We start from the raw sequence: 22,775 nt of genomic DNA, 5'->3' as shown, positions 1-22,775 counted from the left end.
AGAGAGACAGATAATTTTGAATATACACTAAATTTATCCAAAGTTCAAGAACCTATTACTAAGAGAAAAGTGTTGTCTGATGTAGCGAGGTTATACGATCCCCTTGGGTGGATTGCTCCAGTCGTGGTTGTCGCCAAAATCTTCATCCAGAAGTTGTGGAAGTCGGGTCTAGAATGGGATTGTCCATTGACAGAAGAGTTAGTGAGTGAGTGGCTGTCGTTCAGAGAGGCATTGGTAGATCTTAAGCAGCTGGCGATACCAAGATGGCTAAACGCCACGCCGAGCTCAAAGATAGAACTGCACGTATTTTCAGACGCTTCAAAGTCAGCGTTTGCAGCAGCGGTCTACATGAGAGTGACTGATGAGCTAAATGATGTACACGTACATCTGATAACAGCTAAGACAAAAGTAGCCCCAACAGAGAAAGAAATTTCCATTCCTAGACTTGAGCTGTGTGCTGCGGCCTTAGCAGCGAAACTTATATTTGAAGTTGCACAGGTAATGGACGTACCAAAAGATAACCTACAAGGTTGGACAGACAGTACAATTGTTCTAGCCTGGCTCAAAGGAGGATCAGCTCGTTGGAGTACATTTGTGAGTAACAGAGTGTCCACGATATTGAATATACTGGAGTATGAGCAATGGAGTCATGTACCTACAGAGTGTAACGCTGCAGACTGTGCGTCTCGCGGTGTACAACCAAGAGATTTACTAGATCATTTATTGTGGTGGAATGGTCCGCAATGGCTAGCTCAACCTGACTTTGAGAGAAATGACATAATCATAGAAGACACACATGAGGAGGAAAGAGTCGCATCTTTAACTGTTGTATCCCATGTTGATGAAGAACCCCCAATCTGGTCGAGGTTTTCTTCATTATCGAGACTGTTAAAAGTTATTTCGTACTGTAGAAGAGTATTAAATCTAAAATTGCCAAGAAACGAGAGAGTTAAATTACCTAATTATGTAACTTCTGAGGAAATGGATAAGACTTTGCTTTCGTGTATTAATCAAGTTCAAGAGAAAGAGTTTTCACATGAGATAAAACAGTTAAAGAGTCGAGGAGTTGTGCCTAAAAAGAGTTGTCTACGCACTCTTTGTCCGTTTTTGGATGAAAAGGGGACATTAAGAGTTAGCGGTAGAATAGAACAATCTGATGCAAGTTACGATACGAGGCATCCGGTGATTATGCCTGGTAAAAATCTATTTACTGCGCTTCTAATTATTGATGCTCATCATCGTACTTTGCATGGCGGTCCTCAAATCATGTTAAACTTTTTAAGATCCAAATATTGGATATTGCAAGCGAAGGATCGTACTAAGAAGGTTTATAGAGAATGTGTCACGTGTTTGAGATATTCGAGCAAGAAGTCTATTCCTCTAATGGGACTTCTACCTAAAGCGAGAATGAAACCCAGTAAGCCTTTCAAATCTACGGGGGTAGATTACTGCGGTCCTATAAATATAAGGTTTTCACCAGGTAGAGGAGCTAAGTCTTTTAAAGGCTATATATGCCTGTTCGTGTGCATGGTCACCCGGGCTATACATCTCGAGGCAGTTACGGATTTGACAGCCAAGGGTTTCATTGCTGCATTCAGACGTTTTACTGCAAGGAGAGGTTACTGCCAAGACTTATATAGTGACAACGGCACTAATTTTATTGGTGCTGACAGAGAGATGAGAGACATGTTCAACACTGCTAAATCATCATTACCTGATGAAATAGCAGCCATACTTACCTTAGAGCATACGTCATGGCACTTCATCCCTCCGCACGCTCCCAATTTCGGCGGGCTTTGGGAAGCTGGGGTTCGTAGTACAAAAGGGCATTTGAGGAAGGTAATAGGGAATAGCACACTTACCTATGAGGAATTAGCGACGGTCCTAGCGCAAGTGGAATCATGTTTAAATTCTCGGCCTTTATCCGTATTGAGCGATGATCCAAACGACCCTCTACCCTTGACACCAGGTCACTTTTTGGTAGGTGAACCATTGATAAATATAGCTGATGAATATAATCCTGAGTGTAATGTAGTTGGCTTAGATCGATGGCGCTTAACGCAAAAAATTGTATCTGATTTTTGGAAACGGTGGTACAAAGAATATTTAGTAACCCTTAGTCAGAGATATAAATGGAATTCTAATGTTACTACCGAACCTGAGATTAATGATGTTGTTATTTTAAAAGAAGACAATATACCTCCTGCTAAATGGATTTTAGGCAAGATAATTCAAAAACATACTGGGCCTGACAATATAACCAGAGTTGTTACTGTGAAATGTAAATCAGGAATATTGAAGCGTCCAGTTAGTAAATTGTGTGTAATAACTAAGTGATGTTATACATAACTTATACTTGTACATATTAGTTTTAAGTGCCGACTGTGTTATGTTTAACATTCTTTATTGTTGTTTTAGTAGAGTTTTGCCGTGTAAATAAAGAACTATGTTCTTGGCGGGCGGGATGTCCAAATTAGTCTAAGTAGTTAAGTACCTATGCTATTCGTGCGAGCGCATACCTAGTTATAGATCAATATATGTATACAGTCCACATCGATATTAAGTTAGTATTGAATAAATGACATGAGAGTAAACACGCTTCGAGTTTAAATTCCCGGCTCCTCAATAGTCAACCTTGCCGCCTGGACAGTTAAAGTCTATGAAAAAAAAACTTGCCCTATAAAAAACGCTACGATTTTTCAACAACTGCTCGTTAGATCCATTGCACCTTAAAGCGGACTCCGGCCTACGCTAAGATGTAGAAATGTATTAACAAATAAGTTTATTTTTTCCAGAATATAATGCTGACGACGTGTCGGCTGCACGAGGCCAAGGTGAAGGTGGTGGACTTCGGGTTCGCGCGCCGCACGCCCGAGTGCGAGGAGCGTTCTCGCATGATGACGCCGTGCTTCAGGTGATTATAACTATATAATATAATGCTGACGACGTTTCGGCTGCACGAGGCCAAGGTGAAGGTGGTGGACTTCGGGTTCAGAAACTTTCCCTCCAGGGCTCATATTTTTTCTCCACACTGTATCGTCGTCTAGTAGTCAAAATACCGGCCTTATTGAGATTAGGTCGGTCTGTGTAAATTGATTGTATAATATTGTTTTCAACACACTTGCTCAAAACGACGTTTTTATTCCACCGATTTTTGGCTCATAATCCTAGATATTAAACACGCGTGCTCTTTCAGTGTATTATTCCACTCGTGCTTTTTCATTATATTATCCGAGTGAGTTAAGAAGGTAACTGATTGCTAATAATATGCATGGAAAGGGAGCCTTCTTTAATTGGTCGGACTGGCGGGCACCGGCGCGCCCGACCGCCTGCGCCGCCCGCGGCCGGGGCGAGGGGCGGCCCTGCATGACAGATGCAACACTCAATACTAAATATTTTAACTATAAAAATTTGATTAATATGAGTTTCTTTTTTTTCTCGCATGTGTGTTGAAAAACGTCGTATGACACGCGTGTGCATTGGTCATTACACACATCGGCTTTCTCATTGCGCGCTCGCTTACACCTCGCGCGCACAATATCGCCTCGTATGTGATTATTTATTATTATTTTATTTATTTACAAGAACGGTTTACACCAATTACACTTGCAATTTACGTAATATTAACACACTTATACAAAAGTAACAGTGCAGAAATTATTCATCATTCACTCGTTCATATTCTCACAGTAAGCGAGGCACCTGGACGCTAGCTTAGACCAGGAATCAGTAAATAAATCTACTTGTAGATCGTTACTCAGAAACTCGTTCAACGAGCTGATCATATCGCACAAGGGTGAGTAGGGTGGTAGCACCACAGATTAATAAATAGTTACTACGTAACAGATACCTCATTCCCATACAACAGCGAAAATACCTACGCTATAATAGCCTACAAAATCTTAATAATAATACCTGGTTCTCAGGACGATTAAAAATGTACCATAAGTATGCGCACAAAGAGTCGAGACTACGTTGCCCGCCGTGCGAGTCACGTGCCAACGCGTCATCGTAAGAATGCGCTAGGGTTGTACCCATGATGATTATTGTAATAAAACGAATGTCAACCACATTTTTTATTAGTCAATCAAATATTTAAAAACAACACTCTAATACCAGACTCGAATAACTCCTTAATTTACGATTTACCTACTTATGTTCAAAGAAATAAATGGTGACAAAATTCAAAAAGATAGATTTAAAATTAGTATTTTCACCTTTCTTCGTCTCTCGGCAATGAAAAAAACGACAAACTTTCCTATGTTTTTTGACTACTGAACAATAATTACGTGGTTTTTGGCATTTCGAAGCGTAAGCGCGGGAAACGTGCGGTGCGAGCGCTCAGGCGGGCGCTCGGCGGCCCTCTGTCGGTTGTATCGTCGACGATACGCCGAGCGGTAGGCATATAGCGCGTGGCCTTGAGTGAGTGACGGAGGCCTGGTAGCACGCGGGCCTGCGCTGTTTGAAAGCTGCAGGTAGGGGCGCCGGCGAGATCTGTTCGACGGAACAATGATGCGGTTGAGGATGTTGTGCAGTTCCATGCTGTTAATTAAGTTTCGGAGCACCTTGCAGGACGACCAACTTAGCACACTTGTATCATAATGTACTATTGATGATGTCGTACGTTGTTCCCAGTTTGCCGTACGCGGCACCAGAAGTGGTGGCGCGCGCTCGCTCGGGCGCGGCGCCGGGCTACAGCGCCAGCTGCGACATGTGGAGTCTCGGCGTTATATTCGTGAGTATTCATATACTACGAATCCTAATCTGTTAAATAAAAAGTCTAGTCAGGCTCCTATATTACTCTAGTTCGTCGGTTCTGAGTGAGATCAGCATAGGGAGGAAACGGCTCGGGTAGAAGATTCCTCATGAAGTATTGGTACATAGTGTTGTGTGTTGTATAGTATGAATTTTCTTAAATGATTTTTAGGTCTCAGGCTCTAATCGTTTGAAAAAATTCATACTCTCTACCAAATTTTAAAGCGAAATAAAGATACTCTATTCTATTCAAAAAAAAAAAACGATTAAATGTCATAATAAAAAAATCTAGTTAATGACTAGTTTAACATTAACTTTGTTATAGAAATATCCAGCTCGATTCAATTTTAACCCCCAGACATTTCAGACACGACAGACAACCCGTCCATAGCACTCGAAGAATAAAGGAGATAGTTTCATAATGCTTATGTACGATTTTGAAGAAAGAAAGAAAGAAAATACATTTATTACAAGATTAAGATTTATTTATTTTCTTACAGTACTGCATGTTATGCGGCAAAGCGCCTTTCCAGCCGGCCTCCAAGAAGGAACCCATCACCGCGTACATGGACCGCATCCGACAGGGCAGCTTTTCCATGGATGGTCAGTATTCTACATTACAAAGTTCAGGGTAATTTCAGATAAAAAGGTCCATATTGCACTCGAAGCATAACCCTTCTGCGATGGAAAGCCACATTTACGCTTGTAACAATGAATGCATTACGAATGATTATATCACACGCACACACACGCCACACACAGCCACAGCCACACGGTCACCTCACCACAGTCTCCTGGCCGTCGTCGTCGTGGCAGGGAGATGGGACAGTGCACTAATTAGGCACTGGACCTCCCAACATTTTAGTTTAGGTACTAACATAGTAATTTAAGTATATTTGTAACTGACAAAATATGGATTGTATCGTCCGAAATAAATGTTTATTTTATTTTATATTCCAGGTCCAGTATGGGAGGCCATATCGAGCGACAGCAAGCGCCTGGTGGCGTCGCTGCTGACGCGCGAGCCGCAGCGTCGCCCGGCGCCTGAGGATGTCCTGGCCGCGCTCGGCGTGCACGACGACCACGGCAGCTTCAAGCTAGCCGTGAGTACTGAACACTGTACCACCCGAGCCTATCAAACATATCGAGCGACAGCAAGCGCCTGGTGGCGTCGCTGCTGACGCGCGAGCCGCAGCGTCGCCCGGCGCCTGAGGATGTCCTGGCCGCGCTCGGCGTGCACGACGACCACGGCAGCTTCAAGCTAGCCGTGAGTACTGAACACTGTACCACCCGAGCCTATCAAACATATCGAGCGACAGCAAGCGCCTGGTGGCGTCGCTGCTGACGCGCGAGCCGCAGCGTCGCCCGGCGCCTGAGGATGTCCTGGCCGCGCTCGGCGTGCACGACGACCACGGCAGCTTCAAGCTAGCCGTGAGTACTGAACACTGTACCACCCGAGCCTATCAAACATATCGAGCGACAGCAAGCGCCTGGTGGCGTCGCTGCTGACGCGCGAGCCGCAGCGTCGCCCGGCGCCTGAGGATGTCCTGGCCGCGCTCGGCGTGCACGACGACCACGGCAGCTTCAAGCTAGCCGTGAGTACTGAACACTGTACCACCCGAGCCTATCAAACATATCGAGCGACAGCAAGCGCCTGGTGGCGTCGCTGCTGACGCGCGAGCCGCAGCGTCGCCCGGCGCCTGAGGATGTCCTGGCCGCGCTCGGCGTGCACGACGACCACGGCAGCTTCAAGCTAGCCGTGAGTACTGAACACTGTACCACCCGAGCCTATCAAACATATCGAGCGACAGCAAGCGCCTGGTGGCGTCGCTGCTGACGCGCGAGCCGCAGCGTCGCCCGGCGCCTGAGGATGTCCTGGCCGCGCTCGGCGTGCACGACGACCACGGCAGCTTCAAGCTAGCCGTGAGTACTGAACACTGTACCACCCGAGCCTATCAAACATATCGAGCGACAGCAAGCGCCTGGTGGCGTCGCTGCTGACGCGCGAGCCGCAGCGTCGCCCGGCGCCTGAGGATGTCCTGGCCGCGCTCGGCGTGCACGACGACCACGGCAGCTTCAAGCTAGCCGTGAGTACTGAACACTGTACCACCCGAGCCTATCAAACATATCGAGCGACAGCAAGCGCCTGGTGGCGTCGCTGCTGACGCGCGAGCCGCAGCGTCGCCCGGCGCCTGAGGATGTCCTGGCCGCGCTCGGCGTGCACGACGACCACGGCAGCTTCAAGCTAGCCGTGAGTACTGAACACTGTACCACCCGAGCCTATCAAACATATCGAGCGACAGCAAGCGCCTGGTGGCGTCGCTGCTGACGCGCGAGCCGCAGCGTCGCCCGGCGCCTGAGGATGTCCTGGCCGCGCTCGGCGTGCACGACGACCACGGCAGCTTCAAGCTAGCCGTGAGTACTGAACACTGTACCACCCGAGCCTATCAAACATATCGAGCGACAGCAAGCGCCTGGTGGCGTCGCTGCTGACGCGCGAGCCGCAGCGTCGCCCGGCGCCTGAGGATGTCCTGGCCGCGCTCGGCGTGCACGACGACCACGGCAGCTTCAAGCTAGCCGTGAGTACTGAACACTGTACCACCCGAGCCTATCAAACATATCGAGCGACAGCAAGCGCCTGGTGGCGTCGCTGCTGACGCGCGAGCCGCAGCGTCGCCCGGCGCCTGAGGATGTCCTGGCCGCGCTCGGCGTGCACGACGACCACGGCAGCTTCAAGCTAGCCGTGAGTACTGAACACTGTACCACCCGAGCCTATCAAACATATCGAGCGACAGCAAGCGCCTGGTGGCGTCGCTGCTGACGCGCGAGCCGCAGCGTCGCCCGGCGCCTGAGGATGTCCTGGCCGCGCTCGGCGTGCACGACGACCACGGCAGCTTCAAGCTAGCCGTGAGTACTGAACACTGTACCACCCGAGCCTATCAAACATATCGAGCGACAGCAAGCGCCTGGTGGCGTCGCTGCTGACGCGCGAGCCGCAGCGTCGCCCGGCGCCTGAGGATGTCCTGGCCGCGCTCGGCGTGCACGACGACCACGGCAGCTTCAAGCTAGCCGTGAGTACTGAACACTGTACCACCCGAGCCTATCAAACATATCGAGCGACAGCAAGCGCCTGGTGGCGTCGCTGCTGACGCGCGAGCCGCAGCGTCGCCCGGCGCCTGAGGATGTCCTGGCCGCGCTCGGCGTGCACGACGACCACGGCAGCTTCAAGCTAGCCGTGAGTACTGAACACTGTACCACCCGAGCCTATCAAACATATCGAGCGACAGCAAGCGCCTGGTGGCGTCGCTGCTGACGCGCGAGCCGCAGCGTCGCCCGGCGCCTGAGGATGTCCTGGCCGCGCTCGGCGTGCACGACGACCACGGCAGCTTCAAGCTAGCCGTGAGTACTGAACACTGTACCACCCGAGCCTATCAAACATATCGAGCGACAGCAAGCGCCTGGTGGCGTCGCTGCTGACGCGCGAGCCGCAGCGTCGCCCGGCGCCTGAGGATGTCCTGGCCGCGCTCGGCGTGCACGACGACCACGGCAGCTTCAAGCTAGCCGTGAGTACTGAACACTGTACCACCCGAGCCTATCAAACATATCGAGCGACAGCAAGCGCCTGGTGGCGTCGCTGCTGACGCGCGAGCCGCAGCGTCGCCCGGCGCCTGAGGATGTCCTGGCCGCGCTCGGCGTGCACGACGACCACGGCAGCTTCAAGCTAGCCGTGAGTACTGAACACTGTACCACCCGAGCCTATCAAACATATCGAGCGACAGCAAGCGCCTGGTGGCGTCGCTGCTGACGCGCGAGCCGCAGCGTCGCCCGGCGCCTGAGGATGTCCTGGCCGCGCTCGGCGTGCACGACGACCACGGCAGCTTCAAGCTAGCCGTGAGTACTGAACACTGTACCACCCGAGCCTATCAAACATATCGAGCGACAGCAAGCGCCTGGTGGCGTCGCTGCTGACGCGCGAGCCGCAGCGTCGCCCGGCGCCTGAGGATGTCCTGGCCGCGCTCGGCGTGCACGACGACCACGGCAGCTTCAAGCTAGCCGTGAGTACTGAACACTGTACCACCCGAGCCTATCAAACATATCGAGCGACAGCAAGCGCCTGGTGGCGTCGCTGCTGACGCGCGAGCCGCAGCGTCGCCCGGCGCCTGAGGATGTCCTGGCCGCGCTCGGCGTGCACGACGACCACGGCAGCTTCAAGCTAGCCGTGAGTACTGAACACTGTACCACCCGAGCCTATCAAACATATCGAGCGACAGCAAGCGCCTGGTGGCGTCGCTGCTGACGCGCGAGCCGCAGCGTCGCCCGGCGCCTGAGGATGTCCTGGCCGCGCTCGGCGTGCACGACGACCACGGCAGCTTCAAGCTAGCCGTGAGTACTGAACACTGTACCACCCGAGCCTATCAAACATATCGAGCGACAGCAAGCGCCTGGTGGCGTCGCTGCTGACGCGCGAGCCGCAGCGTCGCCCGGCGCCTGAGGATGTCCTGGCCGCGCTCGGCGTGCACGACGACCACGGCAGCTTCAAGCTAGCCGTGAGTACTGAACACTGTACCACCCGAGCCTATCAAACATATCGAGCGACAGCAAGCGCCTGGTGGCGTCGCTGCTGACGCGCGAGCCGCAGCGTCGCCCGGCGCCTGAGGATGTCCTGGCCGCGCTCGGCGTGCACGACGACCACGGCAGCTTCAAGCTAGCCGTGAGTACTGAACACTGTACCACCCGAGCCTATCAAACATATCGAGCGACAGCAAGCGCCTGGTGGCGTCGCTGCTGACGCGCGAGCCGCAGCGTCGCCCGGCGCCTGAGGATGTCCTGGCCGCGCTCGGCGTGCACGACGACCACGGCAGCTTCAAGCTAGCCGTGAGTACTGAACACTGTACCACCCGAGCCTATCAAACATACCATTCTCAAAGGACCATGGAACTTCGTATGGAACTGCTGGAGTTAGCTCCTTAAACGGATGGAACGGCAGCCTTGCAGCTTGCATTATTTTCTCCTAAAACATGATATTTAATTTTTTTAAACGGTTTACTCGCGTGGTAGTAAGTTGAATATTCTCGAATATTAGATCGAAATACACTACCGCTCGTAACTATTTAGGCGCTCGTAATTTTTTCCATACAAATCGACTTTCAGAATTATACCGCTAATTTGAGTAACAGTTTTTTGTGGAGTTTACTTTTTTAATTTAACAGACGTATCGAGCTTCAAAATTATGTACAGAATATTCGTGTACGTTGTCTGTTTACCAAATGGCGAGCGTAAAAAAATCCATAAATCGTTTTTCAGTACAAAATCGTTTTATTCTGTATGAACAAGTACATAAGGGTTTTTTAAAACGTTGCATAAAGTAAACTCGAATTTTTTAAGAATGTCTTCGGCAACAATTTGAGGCTCAATATATTTACCTAAATAAAAATTCAATCCAACATGTAAGATCGATTTGCCTGCGATCGAACAGTACGATTTTGTAAATATTTTTTGTATACAATTGTATGGTGAAAATTGCGGGTGCCTAAATACAAACAACATAGCGGAGAGCGGGGAGCGGTAGTGTACGTCGTGTGTTTATTCGACTTATTTGTTTTACAAACTAATTTAATACTCCCCAGGACATGACCAAGGCCGAGCTGTACAAACGCCGCAGCAAGACCAAGCAGCGCTCCTCCTCCGACACGCGCGCCGGCGACGCGCCCCACGCGGACCTCGCGCTCGTGCGCACCATCAACACCAGAGACAACAACTCCATAGAGAACGATGTGGAGCTGATCAAAGCTAACACTTTGGATACGCCCGTGGTGGAGGAAGGCAATAATGAGGATACCGATGAGGTAGGTTCAATTATTTTAAGAATAGAGTCAATAGTTAATGCACACCATGAATTCCATTAAAATGTATTGTTTCCTTTATACAGTGGTTACACTGCTTACTGCTAATAGCCCCGACATAAGTAACGGGAACGAGCCCGTTTAAAAAACAAATTTACCATTCTAACTATATGATTCAAATTCATGAAACAGCCTATTCGGATATAATACGTTTTATTATCTCCAAAAACAATACCGCCCAGTTGTTCTCTGAATGAGCTGTCACATGAATTTGAACTTTAATACTATCACGATAGTTGCTTTTTAAACGACATGGTCGCTTTGGCACGTGCTGTAGACCGCTCTTAAAAGAAACAAAGGCTTTTGTTTAACGGATTAGGTCCCGAGCCCGAAAAGATCATCTGATATAATTCATACTATAACTGTTGTTCTATTCTTTTCTAGGTACCCAGCGTCAAACCTGTAGAAAAAACATACTCCAAATCCCGATCAAAACTAGACGATTACATTTACATCGAGAGCAGCCAAGGCCTCGACGGCACAGAAGTCGCCTTCCCCAAAACTAGTCGCGCCAAGAAAGCCAAGGAATCCACCTCGCCAGTACCAAGGAAACGTAGAAAAGTAGACAAACCTAAACCTAAAGTTAACGACGAAGGTACAACCAAGTCAACCAATACTAGAGAGCTGCGTAGCAAGGAAAAACCTAAAGAAAAACCGAGCCCCAGCAGACCTAAAGAGTCGATAGAGAACGAGAAAGCGGTAACAAGAGTCACTAGGAAAAGGAAATATGACGAGATGGTCAGTTCCAAGCCGGTGCTTAGAGAAAAAGGACAAAATGGGAGACAATCTAAAAATAGCGTTGAGACTAAAGAGGCTACTAGGAAAATCGCGCGACGGAGGAAGCTGGCGCCTTTAAAAATAGACGTTCAACCGACCAACATCCGAATGACACGCTCCAGAATGAGACGGCTAGAGGTCAGTCTGTCTCCCTCTCAGGTCAAAACCATAGTACCTGCTTTCTCGTTCGAGTCGGATAAGAGAGTGGATTCGTCGGAGAGTAACACAACTAAGAAGACGCGAAAAGCCAAAGCGAGTAAAGCTAAAACTACCGTCCGAGCGACTCGCTCCCGCGCTAACAGGAGGTGAATGTTGGATACTATAGGTACACGCTAAACTTTCCGGCTGTACAGGGTTACATTTTAATCACTAGCCATACTTTGCGCAGTGACTATTTTGAACAACTTTTATTATGGAACCAATACAGAAAACGCAAAAAAAGTCGGCGGCATCATATCAGCTGGAATGTATGGAACAGCAAAAAATTTTTCGCGATTTCGGAATTTGTCCCATAATAACAGTTGTTCAGTATGACCTACTTTGCGCAGTGACTTTATATTGAACAATTTTTATTATGGAACCAATTCCGAAAACGCAAAAAAAAATCGGCGGCATCATATCAGCTGGAATGTATGAAACAGCTAATTTTTTTCGCGATTTCTGAATTTGTCCCATAATAACAGTTGTTCAGTATGACCTACTTTGCGCAGTGACTTTATATTGAACAACTTTTATTATGGAACCAATTACGAAAACGCAAAAAAAATCGGCGGCATCATATCAGCTGTAATGTATGAAACAGCCAATTTTTTTTGCGATTTCGGAATTGGTTCCATAATAACAGTTGTTCAGTATGACCTATAAGGTCACTACGCAGAGTATGGCTAGTGATTAAAATATCACCTTGTATTGTAGACCTTATGTGAATGAATATAAGGTTTATGTAAGGTAAGCTGGAAGTGTTGTTAGTTTGACCTACAATAGTATAGTAGGGTTGCTTAAGCTAGTATAATTGGCCGCGATTCGCGCACTGTAACAATGTCCAGCCGACGAACAGCTGATCTAAGGGACGCAGCTATGCGGTGGAATGAGATAGCAATATCACTTGCTCCCTCTAACGCATAAATGCGTCCCTTAGATTAACCTACGTTGGGCCATCGTGTAGAGGAGCCATGGAAGTAACTGATTAATCGGAGAGATATGTGACGTTCAACGGGTAAAGATACCTATCTGCCTTGTGGCACAGAATAAGTAATAGTACTATCGTACAGAAAGGAAACTTCCTAAAAAACCGAAGTTTGACAGCGGTGCAGGGACGAATGATGTCCCTTACTTATGTATGGTACTATCCCTTTCGGCTATTTAGGGTCTTATCTGTGGTCGTGCACGCAAAGGGACGTCAAGTTGTGTCAACCCTAATAATAGGGTATTTGACTACTAGTCAAATCAGTTTCTTTTTTCGAACTGTCAAAACGATTTTATTTTGTATGGCTTATAAAATAAATAAGATTTAAAAAAAAAACGATTTTATTTACTCTTTATCGTTTTATACGGGTTTTAAAATAGAAATTCTGTCTAAAAATAACAGCTCTACGTTTCTCTATTAATCTTCTGTTGCTTTATTTCATGCATGGTTTAAAATAATTTATTTTAAATACAGTCAAATACCCTATTGCTCGGAGCAATGCTGAGCCGAACGGAGCCGAGCATACCCGAAAGGAAGAGTTTCGCACCTCTGCTTATGGTGTCGCGTAGCACCGCATTAGTATTGGGGCGTTGTAAGCGCCGACCGCCGTAAGGTACCTTTACCCGTGGAACATCACATATGTGTAATTGTAGCCTTAATAACTTTCCGCTGCCACGATTGGCTGATCAAACAATAATATTTGCAGTGCGTAGAATCGCGTGGACAGTTATGATAAAGTAAGGACCCTAACCACGAATAATTTTGTACATTGTCCCGCCTTTTCCTATCGAACGCACGCACATAATTATAGTATGAATTTTCTCAGATGTTTTTTTCGGGCTCGGGCCCTAATCCGTTAAACAAAGGCCTTTGTTTAACAGATTAGGGCCAGAGCCCCAAAAAATCATTTGAAATAATTCATACTATATATTGCTGGGCTGATGATGTAGGCGGTCAATGCCACTGTAGGAGCAGGACAGCAATATAATTATGCGCGTGCAATAGAGATAGGTACAGGTGTTAATGTACGAAATTCTTAGTGCGTCCTCACTTTAGCCTTACACAGATAGCGTTCATTAAAATGTTTTCAAGACAGCAATATGGAATCTAACCTTTTTTTTGACCGGTAAAATCGTTTTTTTACATACATGATTACAGTGGTACTACTAAACGAAAATAAATAACTAGCTTAAATCTAAAAAAGGCCCTGACCCAATCTAACCTTTAATTTCAGACGAAGTGCCGATTTCATTCCTTTTATAGTAACTACGCTTCTTCAACTTAATTTCTTTCGATTTGTTTTTCTCTTACTAAAACGGGTCGGGTCATGAAAAAGGTTGACAAACACGGTTCTTGAGAACACGATTTCAACTTAATTTTTTTTTATAAATCGCATTTTGTGATCGACTTGTATTTGTGCCGAATAAAGTTAAATATATCTGTCATTGCTAGAATGAGATGATAATACGCACTTCTCATTCTAACAAAGATAAGTTGCCTTCTTGATAAAACATAAATGAATCGTGAAATAATCCGCATAAATGTACTTTGTAGTACTCAATTTATATGATATGTTTTTTTTTTAAGTGTAATGTAGTCAGTGTAAGGCAGGCCACTAGCACCCCCTAACCTCCCACTCCAAATATCGACAGAATAGTGATGGAATAAAAACAGGCGCTTTGCTCAGCGTAGTGATGGGATGAAATTATTTATTGGCGAGTAAGTTATATCGTAGTTAGCTCCACCCTAGTTCGATAAAGAATAGAACCTGTTTTTATTTTTTAATCCCTCTATTTAATGTTAATTTAAAATATTTACGATACCTTTTTTCCTTATTATTACCATTAGAGTTAATTCTTTGATGTTGGTTATTATGTATTTCAGTAGATAATATAATAATAAAATAGGTAATTCTAATTTTGTGTGTGAGTGCGCACTTGGCCCATAGTTAGAAACGAGTCCTATCTGTATTTTGTTTGCATCGTCGCGTCGCGACGCCTTGTTGCGCCATGCAACGCCACAAGGCGCCACGCAGCGCCATATAGCGCCATGAAGCGCCATATAGCGCCTTGGCACCGCGCAGATACATTGAACAGATCTCTTTCCATAAAAACTTAGGTTGTTTGTGTATATTTGTTTGGGAACTAGATTTAATAGGTTAAATTTGTAAATGTGTTTCGAAATAATGTAAAAGCAGTTTGTTTAGAGTATTGTTTATCTTCCATTGTTTCTGTAAGTGTACGAGCGAGCTACGAGGAAGAAATGCTACGCGGTTCGTGCCAAATCATGCTTGGGGCGCCCGCTAATATTGCGTTTTTGAATTCAATGAATTTGTCAAACTTTTCCTTCTCGTTTTAAGGGCTTCTACCAAATAAAACTATTGTGTTGATTATTTCATTGTAAATAATTTAGCATTTAGTACAAAATCGGTGGAAGAATTAATTATATAAATTTAAATTATACAGAATAATCTCAATACGAAGGGCCCGCGGCATATCATTAGGAGGCGTGGCTTAGTGATAATTATATCGAAATTCAGTTTTGCCAACATAATAACTATTTTTTCTTAAGCGAAGTCTAAATCAATCAACATTTAAAATCAAATTGCTTGCTTCGTGATATTTATATTTCTTTTTTACAACAATAGTGAGAAAAATAAGTACATGGGACATAAGGAACTTTGTTTGCATTAAATATCGCACTGGATTTCAATACTTTTTTGTTTTTAAGGAAATCGAAGACCAAGGTGATGAGTACCATGTAAGATGAATTATATTGATGACATGAAATTGATTTTTACTTTTTGTCAGAAAAAAATATCAATGTAGGGGTGTTTTTACAAGTACAATGCGATTTAAATGCGAGGTAATATTTTTTACACAAAAAAAAACTAAATTGAACCATTTCATCATAGGTGTGTCATTGTAGCAGTTCAATTTATCCCTTTTAGTAAAATAATATAAAAAAAAAAACAATACCTACTGTCATGGCGGCTAAATGTTACGAGCAAAATTCGCGAAGTTCATGTAAAACCACCCAGAAAACGCATAATTACAAATCAGTGCCGAACTAACGTATATTCGTTTTAGGAAATTTAATTTCCACAGCTTAATATGTAAAAGATAGCCTTTACGTCACTATCGTAACGTGTTAAAGTGCACTTAATGGAATGTACCAAAAGATTATATAATTTTATAACAAAGTTAGAGGTTACTATTGAAGTCGGCGACAGACAAATTTTGTAAAATGTTACACTATGCCGGACGGAGATATTTGATTGTAATAATATACCATTTTAACATTAACTATGCTGTTTTAATTGCCTTTCTATTTCGATGCTACTGATGATGGTACTTAGTATCAGCACAAAATAACTAATGGTACTACGTATCAGCACAGAATAAGTAAATCCTTTAGTGTTTTTTTTTAAATAAAGCATTTTGTATTTTATTTGAAATACCTTTCGAGATGTATTTTGCATTTTCAATATTAATTTCAAAATGCAAAATACTTTGTGATTAAGTTTAGCCAACATTACCAGTCAAACAAAATGAAATGAACGAATGACGCTTGTATTGCCGAATTTGACCGACAGAGGCGCCTGTTAGCCATGCGCGCCCTTTTTAGGGTTCCGTAGCCAAAGGACAAAAAATTGGATTCGTCATGTCTGTCTGTCTATCCGTCCGTCCGTATGTCACAGCCACTTTTTTCCGAAACTATAAGAACTATACTGTTGAAACTTAGTAAGTAGATGTATTTTGTGAACCGCATTAAGATTTTCACACAAAAATAGAAAAAAAAAAACTATACATTTTGGGTTTTTTTTTCATCAAACCCATACGTGTGGGGTATCTATGGATAGGTCTTCAAAAATGATATTGAGTTTCTAATATCATTTTTTTCTAAACTGAATAGTTTGCGCGAGAGACACTTCCAAAGTGGTAAAATGTAAACTTGTAAAGTAAGTAGTTTTTTTTTAATACGTCATAAATCGTAAACCGCAATTTACTTTTCACTCACGTTTCACATAAAAAATACATTGTTTAAATTGTGTAATGTACGGAACCCTCGGTGAGCGAGTCCGACTCGCACTTGGCCGGTTTTTCTTCTTTGGTCAGAGTCATAAGAGTAACTTATACTAGAGCGGTACTGTCATAGTAAATTTTGTAACCTCAGTAAATTCACTGCCATCTGTCGACACACTTTAAAACTAAAAATAAATATTTATAAAAATACGATAAAATGTATTTAAATATGGATAAATGATTTTTTTATTTGCATTAATTATTTTTATATGATTTTGACCCATGTTCTTTCACTGGTATGCGTTAAAATTATAAATAACAAACGAAACAGGCAACGCCCTCTATACGAGAGTAGGCCAAAACTAGTGGCGCCATCTGATCGAGAATCAAATTTTCGTGATTTTCGAGGCACGTGTTTTCCTTAGACTGTATCCATCTATTACGGAGATATATCTATCTTTGGTCAGAGTGAACGCCGCGCCTTGTGTCGTTAGGGTTCCGTACCCAAAGGGTAAAAACAGCGGACGGACAGCGGAGTCTTAGTAATAGACGTTTTTGTTCGGCTCGGCATTGTGTCTCTGTTTCTCATGATAAATACCTAAAATAAATAAAAATATCTGAGATTTGGTAAAAAGGTATTTTATTTTGAAAATACCTATTTTGCATTTAGCATTTTGTATTTACATAAATGCTTTTTTAAAACCATTTTGTATATCTCTGATAACCAAACGGAGTAGCCATTGACAGGCGCTCCCCGTCGAAACTAGTCGGCCAATGGTCATACACAATGTATGGACTGACGTTTATCTGACATGGCTATTTTGACGTTCCCCTCCCCCGCAAAATTTGGCAGACTTTTTTGTATAACAAATTACAGACAAGGCGTCTGCGCTGGTTATATCCTCCAAGGATAATAGTATACCCAAAGTATTAGGCAGGTGATCACATCGCTCATCAGAATATCTTTGGGAAAGTGGAAGAAATGGTATTGGGCCCCATACATTCCACGGCTCTTCTCTTTCAGCACAGACTACATTTTTGTGGTTAAATAGAGCCTATGGCTAGATTCTCTACAAGTCTACACAACATCCTGTGCTTCTCAGGAGGGAAATATTGACGATTGAGCTATGCCGCCCATTTATTATGTCTTAGGAGTTTTCCCCTCCATTACCTCCTTGGTTGGAGTTTACCTCATTAAGTCATTACTACTTCGTTCTATTCGCGCCTACATTTTTTAGATTTGCCGCCTTTTTCTACTGACAAAGTGGCTGTGCCAGATTATATAACACTATGATAAGAATGAATAGAGTTTCAATTAATATATTAAAACATCAATACAACTTGTACAATACTCAATTTCTGTGTGAGTATTGTATTCTTTAGCCCGCTCCAGACTACGCGGCGCGAAGCCGCGAACGCGAGTGTGGCGTCGATTTCGCTGATTAGCGAACTAGATTCTACCTATAGTTAATAATCTGTGACTAGATTCGACACTCGCGTTTGCGGCTTCGCGCCGCGATTCGCGCATGAGTGTGGAGGGCTTTAGATTTCTATCCGCATTAAAATCCGCGCGTGTGCAATTAGCTTTACTAGTGATGTCCTACAAACATAAAGTTACGATTAGCCGATTATGTACAAACGTCCTATGGTACCTCTAATTTACATTATTTTTAGTTACACATTTTATCATTAAAAAATGTTCAATAAAATGTTTTAGAAAAGTGTTTTAGAATAAGAGAATTTAATTATATTTTTTAAAGTTACAAATAAAAAATGTTGCCACTTCAGAAATGACGTGAAAGCAAATTGGCAGAGTGGCATCTGTGGCAAACGTCAGACGATGTCGATGTCGGAGTTTGTGTAACAAAAATAATTAATATCTCTGAGTTTTGTGATAATATTATGTGAATTATGAGATGAAAGTGTGAATAAATGTTAGAATAGTGTCTGTTAGTGATTATGGCGCATAGTGGTGGTGTGTTGAGCTCGGATATATCGCGACGGAACCCGCAGGATGAGTACGAGCTCATTCAAAGGATTGGTTCGGGCACCTACGGGGACGTTTACAAGGTACGGACTAGTATTAAACTTGATTAGTTTTTTTTTTACCATTTAGGAAGCTTTGTCCTACCTTTTACACACAAATAGACTTGATATTAATCCCGAATAAGAATTTACATTTTTTTGCTTTGCATGTCTCATTTCATTATTGCCACAGCTGATTTGAAAAAGAAATCGTATTTGCTATTTATTTTAATCGTTTGTTTTCAATGAAATACAAACACTCGTCCTTGGACGAGCAAGAATTGATTATTAATAAATTGAAGCAACGGAAATTCATCGTTTTCTCAAGTGTCCAACAGATGTATGTTTTAGCTTACCAGTCTTAACTTCTTGTCTATATGTATGATAAAGATCCTGACCCCAATTTTTAGTTTCCTTTTAGCATTTTTTTCAAGAACGATATTTTGTGCTCTATGCAGCTCAACCAAGGTTTCAAACCCATGATTTTTGACCACAACACACAAAATTTTGAAAGGTTAATAGTTCTTTAAAAGTGATGGGTAATTGCTCTATAAAGGCCTAAACAATTTATTTCTGTAAATACTTTAACATATTGCAGTAAATTTTCTATGGATTTTCTACTTTGTAAAGTATATTTCCCAACTTGTAGTGTAGGCAATGGTGGATCACACTGAACTGTATATTTGCTAAAAAACCCGGACAAGTGCGAGTCGGACTCGCCCACCGAGGTTGCCATACGTTTTAGTATTTGTTGTTATAGCGGCAACAGAAATACATCATCTGTGAAAATTTCAACTGTCTAGCTATCACGGTTCATGAGATACAGCCTGGTGACACTCACTAAAATAGATCAGCAGAAGTGGAGATGGACTGGCCACATGTTGAGAGACAGGCGGGAAAAATGGAGCAAAATAGTAACAGATTGGTATCCAAGAGGTTGTACACGGGGCCAGAGGAGACCTCGAACAAGATGGGAGGATGAACTCAAACTCACAGCGGGCCCGAACTGGAGAAGAGTGGCCCACGACAGACCTCAATGGAAAGAGCTAGAGGAGGCCTTTGCCAAGCGGCACACTGAGCTACGGGACATACTCTAGCTCAGAATGAAAGGGCTAGATAGATAGATAGCTATCACAGTTCATGAGATACAGCCTGGTGACAGGCAGACGAGAGAGGAGTCTTAATAATAGGGTCCCGTTTTTACCCTTTGGGTACAGAACCTTAAAAACCAATCCAGTGATCAATTTAATTATTACCGAAAATCACCCTGCATATGCATAAAAAGAGTACAAATTGCTTATTTCTTTTAAGTTTTAAAACTATCTAGTCATTTTTGCAAAGTTTGTGGTTAAGAGTTGCGTTGGACTAATGATGTTTAAATTACAACAATGAGAATCAAATTGACCGGCTTAAAGTTAAATATATGTCTGTTCATCTGTTGACAATGGTACAAAAAAGTTGTGTCTTTGTCATGTGAAATCTAGCAATATTTATATCTTCTTCTTCTTCTTCTTTCCCTGTTACCCCCTGCTGGGGTGTGGGGTGTGGGGGCAATATTTATATATATACTCCTATTAGCTCAAATTATTTACCGCAGTATTTACAGACTGATAATGTCTATGATGTATCGCAAACCATGGCACATCTACTGGCGTGCCCCGCATGCCCATATCACTGCTCGGAACTGGATCTGAGGGATGCGACAGCCAGGACTGTCAACACAGCTGCCTACTGGGCATCCATCGTATAGAAGTAGGGGTAGAGCCACGACACGAAAAGAAGAAAATCTTATCTTATCTTATGGTTTCGGAGGCCCGTGCGGATACACTTCGACCCATAGGGATCTTTAGGGATGTCTACGATGTAACCTGGTATTTAATCATAATGCAGCATGACGCATGATTTTAATTTGTTATCTCTCGCTTCGAAAGATGGTCCCTTATTTGTTTGAAATGAAACCTCTCAATATCTTTGAAATGAAACCCATCCATTAAGTGGATATTACAGCTTAAATTCTGAAAACTTGAATCTTGTTAAACATTGCTAATTAACCTAAATACCTAATCAGTAAGTGTTGCCTGAAATCACAGTTATTTCCAAGGTCTTATGCAAGACATGTGTATGCAGTCTGAAGCAATGTTTACACTCTGCTATGAATAACTTTACCTTATAGGTGTAGGTTTATTATAATATGAACAAGAAGAGCGTATGTGGGGCATCCGGGCGGAAAACGTCCATCTGGGCGTCCTAGATCCCGCTGGAGTGACGAAGCCCTAAAAGACCTGTCTGCCCTCGGAATACCTAACTCGGGAAGTGGCGCTCTCTTGTGTCAGAGGTCAAGATCCTTTTTGGGTCACTGAGCCAGTGAAGTATGTATGTAGTATGTATGTATAATATGAACAAACTTCACAAAACAGTTTAAGATGCTTTCAATTTAGCATCGTGATCATCAGATCTTCATCTATTTGACCAAATGTTTTTATGGAAACATGAGTTTTATTCCCAGGTAATCATGAGATACATTGGTCAAATATGCGTGCTTTTTGTTCGGCCTTAAGGTCGCATATTTGACCAATGTATCCTGCCTGTTCTCACTTATGGAGCTGAAACCTGGGTTTTCACCAAAGACATACTACGTAAATTGAGCGTTGCCCAGCGGGCGTTAGAGAGAAAATTGGTGGGGATCACATTGAGAGACCGTAAAACAAATGAATGGCTGAGACAACAGAGCAAAGTCAATGATGTTATAAAACGCGTAGCCAATTTGAAGTGGGAATGGGCTGGTCATATAGCACGGAAGACCGATTCGTGGAGCAAACGACTACTCGAGTGGCGACCATGGGGGGGAGAGCGTCCTCAAAGTATACCCCAGATGCGTTGGGACGACGACATTAAGAAAACTGCGGGGAAACAGTGGCTCCAAGTCGCATAGAACCGCGACGAATGACGCAAAATGAAGGAGGCCTACACCCAAAGGGCTAGGCCTAGAAAAAGGCTAAAGAGAGAGAGAATCATGAGAATCTAAAGCCGCTTCCCCACTTGGCGGCGCGGTATCGGTGCAGTACGCACTGTACGCAGTATTTCTTCCTGATTAGCGCCCCCGACTGATCAGATGCAGATGCTTTTGCGATGATTTGTCCGACCTCTGCTTATGTCAATGGCATTACGTTTTTGCTTTTACGCCTATTGTTACAAGTTACATCACACCGCGTAAGCCTACGGCGGTAAGGAAACCTGGATTATGCTAATCTTACCAACCTTGATAGGTACGGCACATTATCACTGCATGTTAATGTCCGTGTTTACATTGATGCATGTAGTCCCATCAGATATATCTTATGGGAAGATATATCAGAGCGGCCGAGGAACCTACTCACAAATACCTGAACACGCACTCTGTCACGTGATCAGCGCTGGAAGTCGCCAGCATTATGCTGAGATGAGACCATGTCGTGGCACTTTCTCCTTCCTATGTTTTTCTGTTTTGTATCATTTTCTCTTGTTTGTTTTTACGAATAAATGATTTATGTTCTATACTATTAGTGCCGAGTGTGCTATTATGTTGTTTTAGAGTGAGTACCAGTAACTTGTAGTTGAGAAAAAAACTATAAATTGTATAAGAACATGACGCTACCACGTGTGGTGCTTAATAATCTGAAATCTCAAGTGAATATCGACTTTATTCACATAGTATTTCAGTTGAAAGTCGAAGAGGTAACTGAACCCCACACGCGTTGGTATTGTAGTCATGTGTTCAGCGCTGCTGCAAAATTCATTGGCCAATGAAGAAGTTCAAGTTTTATTGTATTGACCTTCCTTACCTAATTAAATAAATAAATTAACCCAAAAAGGAGGAGATTCTTAATTCATTTATTTCATCATTTTGCTTTTTTAGGGTTTCGTACCCAAAGGGTAAAAACGCGATCCTATTACTAAGACTCCGCAGTGTCTGTCCACTGTCACCAGGCTGTATCTCATGAACCGTGATAGCTAGACAGTTGAAATTTTTACAGATGTATTTCTGTTTCCGCTAAAACAACAGTTCAGCAAATACTAAAAACAGAATAAAATAAATATTTAAGTGGGAACAAACGTGTTTTTTTT

General features: G+C 43.8%; 2 protein-coding genes and 1 long non-coding RNA gene across 3 annotated transcripts in view; 2 read left to right on the top strand and 1 right to left on the bottom strand.

Moving 5' to 3' along the window:
* Positions 1-15,926, top strand: part of LOC134751797 (ribosomal protein S6 kinase alpha-4-like) — a 225,729-nt gene extending 209,803 nt beyond the window's left edge. Inside the window, exons 14-19 of the mRNA XM_063687287.1 lie at positions 2,796-2,914; positions 4,636-4,735; positions 5,256-5,358; positions 5,716-5,858; positions 10,383-10,601; positions 11,043-15,926. Coding sequence (XP_063543357.1) covers positions 2,796-2,914; positions 4,636-4,735; positions 5,256-5,358; positions 5,716-5,858; positions 10,383-10,601; positions 11,043-11,744 — 1,386 coding nt within the window. The 3' untranslated portion in view covers positions 11,745-15,926. The remainder of the gene's footprint in view (positions 1-2,795; positions 2,915-4,635; positions 4,736-5,255; positions 5,359-5,715; positions 5,859-10,382; positions 10,602-11,042) is intronic.
* LOC134751804 (uncharacterized) overlaps positions 1-22,775 on the bottom strand; it is a 123,738-nt gene that overhangs the window by 84,727 nt on the left and 16,236 nt on the right. The gene's annotated exons all lie outside the window — the stretch shown is intronic.
* LOC134751796 (mitogen-activated protein kinase kinase kinase kinase 5) overlaps positions 18,476-22,775 on the top strand; it is a 49,436-nt gene continuing 45,136 nt past the window's right edge. Inside the window, exon 1 of the mRNA XM_063687286.1 lies at positions 18,476-18,716. Coding sequence (XP_063543356.1) covers positions 18,606-18,716 — 111 coding nt within the window. The 5' untranslated portion in view covers positions 18,476-18,605. The remainder of the gene's footprint in view (positions 18,717-22,775) is intronic.

This window comes from Cydia strobilella, chromosome 23 (genome assembly GCF_947568885.1).
Source record: "Cydia strobilella chromosome 23, ilCydStro3.1, whole genome shotgun sequence".
NCBI classification, from domain to species: Eukaryota; Metazoa; Arthropoda; class Insecta; order Lepidoptera; family Tortricidae; genus Cydia; species Cydia strobilella.
The sequence above is the reverse complement of the archived record's forward strand: the minus strand, read 5'-3'. Positions and strand labels throughout refer to the sequence as shown.